The following is an 8,169-nucleotide window of genomic DNA, read 5'->3' on the forward strand; positions in this document are numbered from 1 at the left end:
CGGTATCGTCCGTGTCTGAACTGCGATGGCTTGGGTTGAATCACACTCTAACTTTAATTTCTGCTTGGCCAGTGGCCACTCCTCCTGCTGGGACATAGATTCACATTGATCGCCTAGAAATTCCGTCGCCTAAGCGTATTTGACCATCGAAACGTGTATAGACATATACACTGGTAATCGCGATGGCGATGCGATCACTTGGAATTATTCTTTTTGGAGTACCTTCTGGCTAAGGTAAGGTACATTCTATGTCTATTTTACCGAATCTGAAACGTGTTTTTCTAACGATCAGAGTTCCCTTGATGATTTTGTGATGGTATATATATACATGTCATTATACCTTTGATTTCGGGAGTATTCTGGGTTTCAGGGGATCAGCCAGAACGATTTGGGCTTATTGCACATAACACGTTTTATCTCGCAATCTATGAAAAAATACTATTATCTTGGAAATGCACGATGTTTAGCGTGTAATAAGCTTTATACAACGGCATGCAAATTTCTCTATTCTGATTGGCTGAAACAGTCCATTTACACGTATGTATCCTTCATAATCCACGCTCCTGGTCCCAGGACCCGCCCACCACCGAATCACATCACTCCGCCGGATCACTCCGTCGGAAAAAACAAGATGGCGGACAATAATCTTTAACAAATGGATATGTTGATAGCGTCATAACGACTAAATATAAAGCGATTCTGTCAAGGGGAACGTGTTAGTATTTTAAACAATGTTGGATGATGTAATTGATGGGTCTTGACTCAATCTAGAACAAAAGAAAAATCGCGGATTGATTGATAGATTAATTGATTGATTTAAATTTCTTCCTTCCTACTTTCTTGCAGCGTTCTCTCTCACACTGTCCGACGCTGGCGTACCCACAAACACACACACACACATACACACACACACACACACACACACACACACACACACACACACATACACACACGCACACACACACTGTGACACACACACACACACACACACACACGCACACACACACACACACACTCCTGTCTGCAACAGCAGGGGAGTCAGACTGAGAGAGAAGCAGCGCTGTTTTAAGTGAGCATGGTCTATTGAATTGATTGATTGGTTGATTGCTAATTTTATTACTGTACCCCTGGTTTCCAACTGGTTAAGTTTAGGCTAAAAGAAATAAATAAAAAAATAGGGCGAAGAAAACGTTTTTTTCCTATAGGGCAAAGAAAACGTTTTAATAAATTTTCAATCAATCATTCCAATAATACACAGTTGGATGTGTTAGTTGGTTGGATGCACTTCAAGCTGCTTCCACATGAGGCAACTTCTCTCAATCATTCCAATAATACACAGTTGGATGTGTTAGTTTGGTTGGATGCACTTCAAGCTGCTTCCACATGGAGTTGTGGGAACTTTTTCTGGCGGATGGTTTTTTCAATAAATCTTCGATTAATGTGTGTTTATTGTATAGAAATAAGGTTGGATGAATCTGGCAGTTGTATAAAAGCTTTACACCACGTGCAGTCGTGATTTGTGACCAATAAACCATGCCTAGGGGGGTCTAACGACCCTCGGCTGCGCCTCGGGCCTAACAACCACCCCTAGGCATGGTTTATTGGTCACAAACCACTCCTGCGTGTGATGTAATGCTTAAACAAACTACAGCATGTGGAAACAAACTATTATTCCCATGCTGGACTACAAGTAATGTTTGTCAAAATGAGCCACACCATGTCTCTACTTCTATAGAAGTACGGTTGAGAGTGTCCTTACCAGCTCAATCACGGTCTGGTATGGAAACTGCACTGCTAAGGAGAGGAAGGCACTCCAGCGAGTGATTAAAACTGCTCAGTACATCTCTGGAGCAGCCTTCCCCTCACTACAGGACATTTACTCTACCAGGGCCACCAGGAGAGCACACAACATAATTATGGACAGCACACACCCCCAACACAGACTCTTCAACCTCCTGCCATCAGGCAGGCGATATAGGAGTCTGAAAGCCAGAACTACGAGACTGACGAACAGTTTCTACCCACAGGCCATCAGACTCTTGAATGCCTAGCCCCCCCCCCCCTTCTCGGCAGACACTGACCTGATTACTGCTGTGAACACACTGTCACACCCTTCCCTCCCGAACTATGAATCACTAAAGACACTTTTAACTGCTGCTGTGACCCACTGTCACCTCCATTCACATGTAAATACTGATCGGAACGTGCAATGTAACTCACTGTGCCTTGTATATATATATTTTTTATCTAGTTTTACCTTATTTTCTAGAACTCGCTTGTATTTAAATATGTTTAAGTTAAGTATTGTGTGATTTTGTGTGAAGGGTGGACTAGCAAAGTAAGATTTTCATTGTATGGCAAACTGTCTGTTTAACTGTGCATATGACAATAAACAATCTTGAATCTTGAATCTACAGCTATAATACAGAACACACACACAGCTTCGCAAACATAGTGCAACGACCATGGAAACCACTAGAATGCTGGCATTCTAAGGGTAATGATAACCAAATTGCGTGGCAGTCAAAGTGTTAACATCAAATGATACTTCCTGCAGCTTCTGGGGAGCGCACGGTGCAGGTTTGCAGAGATTTGAATGTCCATGAACCAAGCTTCACTCCTATCCTTCTTCCCAGGTGCACTTTTGAGAATAAGAATGATACATTTTTTATTCTGAATTGATTGAATTGAAAATGCATTCATCCTGACCTTGTTGGGACCGCCGTTGAGATGCTAATACCGCCTCAAACTCATAAAAACTTTGATGATTTGACACAGTGATTAATCTCTGTCTTTAGGCATTGCTTCATTGCTTCATTAGTGCTCCGACACACAGCAGTGGAAAAGACCTTCTGCCCAGCGGCAGTAGTACCAGCAGTTACAGTAACTGAAGAGGAAGTCAATTAAGGGGAGAAATCATTAACCTCTTAACCTGAATTCTGCCATCCGGACACATGCAATTTGAAATATTATTATAGAATATCAGGCCTATAAATGGACTTATTATAGCCAACTTGCACATCTATGGATCGGGCCCAATCTACTCTTTCCAATGCCAGAGTTCAATTTGGATTTAGTATCACCAGGCGTGCAGGAAGAACCGAGAATGAAATCTACTGTATTTACAGTTCCATTCTTATAATGGATATGGCTCCGCCATTTTGGATCAGATTGCAACAGGGATTGTTGCTAAATGTTCACAGAAGGTAGACACACTAACTGCGCTCCAATCTATGCCAATAACGTTGAGTTTTGTGGTGGTAATTGACACCAAAATGAAGATAAAAATATTAAGTGCTTTCTTTTTTTCTTTATTTAACCATTCCAACCATATAGGGTACATTAGCATAATAAATAGTTTAATGAAATAATAATCCAACATTGTTTTTGAAAATCTGTTCATCTCCGACAAGGACATTTATTCATGAGAACTTTAAGACACGGCTGTCATTTACCCACTGCATTGAAACTTTCAGTACATGGGAAGAATTAGGTAGCGTGTTGTTAGGTATATGGTAAGAATGAGGTAGCGTGATGTCAGGTATGTGGGAAGAATGAGGTTGCGTGATGTTAGGTATGTGGCAAGATTGAGGTAGTGTGACATTATGTATGGGAAGAATGAGGTAGCGTGATGTTCGGTATGTGGGAAGAATGAGGTAGCATGATGTTAGGTATGTGAGAAGAATGAGGTAGCATGATGTTAGGTATGTGAGAAGAATGAGGTAGTGTGAGGATAGGTATGTGAGAAGAATGAGGTAATGTGACGTTAGGTATGTGAGAAGAATGAGGTAGCGTGATGTTATGTATGAGAATAATGAGGTAGCGTGATGTTAGGTATGTGAGAATAATGAGGTAGCGTGACATGTATGACAGGTAGCGTGACTGTGACAGCTAGGTTAGTATTTTGAGAGCAAGACAGAGAGAAAGAGCAGAGGGCCTTGCATTGTACATTAAAACTCAATACTTTTAGTATCCTTCGGACAGTTTAAATGTTTAACTCATTCAGTGCCAGGGATTAGACGGATCCCGTTGTAGCAATGCCACGCTTTAAAGATAGGAGTGCGCCACCTTGTTTGTAGAGCTATATCTATATTCTATATTATAGCTATGGATACAATATGGCCCATTTGACATAAACTATCTATCGTTCACTATGTGAAAAAGAATAGTTTTTTTCATCCATATGTTCCCGTGTTATACCGTGGTGAATATAAGTATAGTTTTAGAGTGGTTTGGGGTAATTCCCGAAAGGCTGAGTTATAGCCTTATACGTGAATTCTACTATAAGGGTTGCCGTTTCTTGCCTGGACACGCTACTATTCCCAAACCAAATGTATATAATGGGTATTATGTTTCATCATGAATGCATGAAAGGGGGGGGGGGGGGGTCGTTTCTGATTATGTGATTGCCAGTAACGGCATTCGTATTGAACACTAAAAACGCTGATCAGCTGGATCGGTATAATAACATTGCACGATCAAGCTAGAATTGACGTCAGATAGTCCCTACCTGTGATCGGGAGTATTCCAAAAATAATATTCCAATAGTTTGATCGCCATCTGGTCCATCCGATGTCCATTTGGTCCACGACATAACCCACACAACATATGGATCGGGGGCATTTGACGCGCTTCAATGCAACCGGGAGAACCGCTCGACTCGCCCGACCCAGAAAACTGCGGCCGGTGACATTTGAGTGTAACACAGGGCAAGATATAAGGTTTCAAAGGGTGCTCGATACCGCCGCCTAGCTGGATGTGGCCGGTATTGCACTTTGGCGATCTCAGACTCATTCCCTAAGTTAACACCAAGGTCCCTGGATGAATAATGAATACAAATCTCTCTCTCTCTCTCTCTCTCTCTCTCTCTCTCTCTCTCTCTCTCTCTCTCTCTCTCTCTCTCTCTCTCTCTCTCTCTCTCTCTCTCTCTCTCTCTCCCTCCCTCCCTCCCTCCCTCCCTCCCTCCAGTTCAAGGTGGAGGGGGAGTGGTATACGTGGATCGACTACGAACTCTTCCAGGAGCTGGTGCAGGCCCACGAGGAGAGTGCGGGGGAGAAGAGCTTCTCAGCCTGTGACTACATGGCCAAGACCCCCGGCTGGGCCGTGTTCGGGGCCTGTGGGCAAGGCTTCGACCCCGCCGACACACGCTACCAACGGCGCAACAAGACCAAAGATATCTCGGGATGCTGAGAGAGATAAAGAGAGTGAATGAAACAAGTGTTTTGAGAGAAGGCGGGAGGGAGGGGTTCCGGAGGGGTTCCATCCATACTGAGTGTGTGTACGTGTGCGCGTTAATATTCTGATATTATTTGGGATACTTGAGTTGCTGAATGTAAACGCAGTGTTTTGTTTTATAATCGCTGGGATAATATAATAGAATAGAAATACTTTAATTATCCAGAGGGAAATTTTACACTGCAAATCGCTCACATTAAACATTTAGTCACGAATAAGAATAACAAAACAAATTGCCTAAGAAAAGAATAAAATATACAGTAAAAATATACAGAAGTCTACAGTAAGTGTAACATTGCACAGTGTTGTTTCAAAAGTAAAAGTCCAGATGTTGAATATGATGGGCCCAGATACTGTGGTGTGTAAACAACTTATCGTACTGTGGTGTGTAAACACCTTATCTTACAACACTTTACAAGCAACAACACATTGGTTATAAATGTTTATATTTTTGTGAGATGTGTTTTCATGTTAATATTCAAAATATTCTTGTTTTCTCATGTATTATGGGTGTATCGTTAAATGCATATAAACGTTTTATTCCTGATGACAACCTTAAAGACACTACTAGGCAGATTCCGACAATTGCAGAGACCCCGACAAGTCCGAAGTCGTTACAGCGCGAAGGAAGCCTTTTCTAACAAAACTTGCTTCATCAACAAAAACAACCAGACGTTTACAGTTAGTGAGGGCTGTTCACCCTCTCCTCCGGTTCAAACTTTCTCTCCCCACGTTCCTGTATTTCTCTCTACTTTACCCTCCTGAGATCAAACCCTCGAACCGCCAGGATGGATCCTTCAGACGCCGTTCCTTAGTGGTTTCCTAGTTGTTCCCCTTCACCTTGCCTATTAGGCGATCCTCCTTGGTTCATCTGGTATGTTTATAGATCTTCAATATACCGCCTCTCTTTATGGTGATAATTATAAATGGCGGAGGTGGAGAGGGAAGAGTGGTGGTGGTGAATTGTTTTTATAGCCCGGCTAGTGGTGCTTAGGGAGCATGACAGTGTTTATCAGCTCCTCCCCGCCCTGACACTTTTACAACCTGCAGAGTGGTAGGGGGGGGGGGGTTGTTCAACGGGCATACGAGTTTTCTAGTGGGCTCCAATTTCTTTCCCACGGGTTCTCCCCCTCCCAGAGAGCAACAAATCTTCTCCGAGGGACCTCTTGGCTTCCTCCTCCCCACCTTTCTTTCTCATTAGTAGAAAGTGGTTCCGCTGAAGCCGCGGCCCAGTAGAAACCTCGTAGGGGAAGTGGAACGAAGGAAGTCAGTTTGTTGCCGACGGCGCTCTGTACTTTCACTGCCGATACCGTCCAGAGTACCACGCTTTACCGAGTTTGTTACCGTGTGCTGAGTTCCCACCTGCTGGCGGTACTTTTTTACTCTGCAGTATACTTTATACGACCGGTCACTGGAGAAAGTAACGTAACTCTTGGTAGTGGATTTTTGTATGAGGGGAAATTCTCCCAATACCAATTAGCCTGGTAATGTATCGGGATCAGTGCATAGTTAATTATGAAAACACTGCTTATTTTCTGTGACAACCATTGACAAATTCACTCTGCACATAGAAGGCTCTCTAGAAAGGTCTACTGTATGTAAACATTTGATGCACGTGAAAACAAAAATCAATCAATCGATCAAGGTTTTTCACACAACAGAAATCTCTTCTAAAATGTTTTCATGTGAGACCGGAACAAAGACATCACAGGGCAGCATCGACACTGGGACCAAAAACCTGAATGTAAAAACTGAACGTCTTTTTTTTCCAGTATACTGGTTTTGAAAGTTGTAGTGTTAATGTGAATAAAAAGTGTATAAAAAAAGTATGGTTATAAAAATGACACATTGTGGGTATAATTCAGACACTTTAACTGCATGTTTTCAGACGCTACTGTCCATAACAACTCTAGTATTTCACTTGTATGCCCACACAAGCGAGAAAAGTCCTGTGACCATGATATTTGAAATGTTGTGTTCGCCTGGAACATGCCAACATTATGGGAAATTAGCTTACCATTTTCTCCAGAGTCAGACTGGAGATACCAATTTACTCTCTCTTAGTTCAGTAGAAAGCTTAGCACAATGAATGGAAGCGGATGAGAAGCGGCTAGCCTAGCTTAAAACTTCAGGAGAGGTGTTAGTTGGCCAACACCTAGGCTATAGCTGCTTCTCATCCTGCTTCCATTAATTTGTTCTGAGCTACATATAGGCTAGCGTGCAGCCCTATAGCTTTCTACAGGTTAGATACAGAAATTGGTAATCTTCTCAGAAATGTTCTTGTCTGACTCTGGAGAAGACGATAAGCACACTTCCGATAATGTTAATGTTTAGGTTATTCCTATAGATAGGACAGGTCTCAATTGGTCAATGTCAACTCAAGCAACCAGCATGGCTTTTTACTGTGGATTCTGTACAATGCAGCCACCACTAATGCCCTACCATCCCCTCCGCATTTTTCAGGGGACCCCGTTTTAATATCAAGGTTTGGAAAACCTGCTTTTGATCCTGCTGTGTTCCCTTGGCTTCTCCCAAGCTCAGACACACCACTGCTACTGTATGTGCATTAGTCCTTTAGCTGAGTATGTTAGCATACAGCCTCCACTGATATGAGATTTACTGACATTTTCTTTGAAATCATATTTCTTACATTTGTATTGTCATATTTTGTGATTGCAAAATAGAATGTTCAGTACATAACTGTCATATATGTATATCTCTGTAATACATTTCTTTGCAAAAATACATTTGTTGTCTTTGAATTGTTTATATGAGAAAACAGCGGCTTTCTGCATCTTTAATGAACTGCATTCATATATGCATTTTATCCAAAGTGTTTAGCAACTTATGCACATTCACCTGTTCACTCACACACCGACGACGGAGGCGAGCATGCAAGGTGCCAACCTGCTCATCGGGAGCAGTTAGGGGTTA

The 8,169-nt window shown here is 42.3% G+C and overlaps 1 protein-coding gene across 2 annotated transcripts in view; it reads left to right on the forward strand.

Moving 5' to 3' along the window:
- Positions 1-7,851, forward strand: part of tyw1 (tRNA-yW synthesizing protein 1 homolog) — a 444,264-nt gene extending 436,413 nt beyond the window's left edge. For both annotated transcript variants that reach the window (XM_084324651.1, XM_084324652.1), the window contains one exon: positions 4,969-7,851. In XM_084324651.1, coding sequence (XP_084180777.1) covers positions 4,969-5,190 — 222 coding nt within the window. In that variant the 3' untranslated portion in view covers positions 5,191-7,851. The remainder of the gene's footprint in view (positions 1-4,968) is intronic.
- Positions 7,852-8,169: the final 318 nt, after the last annotated feature.

The sequence above is a fragment of the Notolepis coatsorum genome (assembly GCF_963971535.1).
Source record: "Notolepis coatsorum genome assembly, chromosome: 1".
Classification (NCBI taxonomy): Eukaryota; Metazoa; Chordata; class Actinopteri; order Aulopiformes; family Paralepididae; genus Notolepis; species Notolepis coatsorum.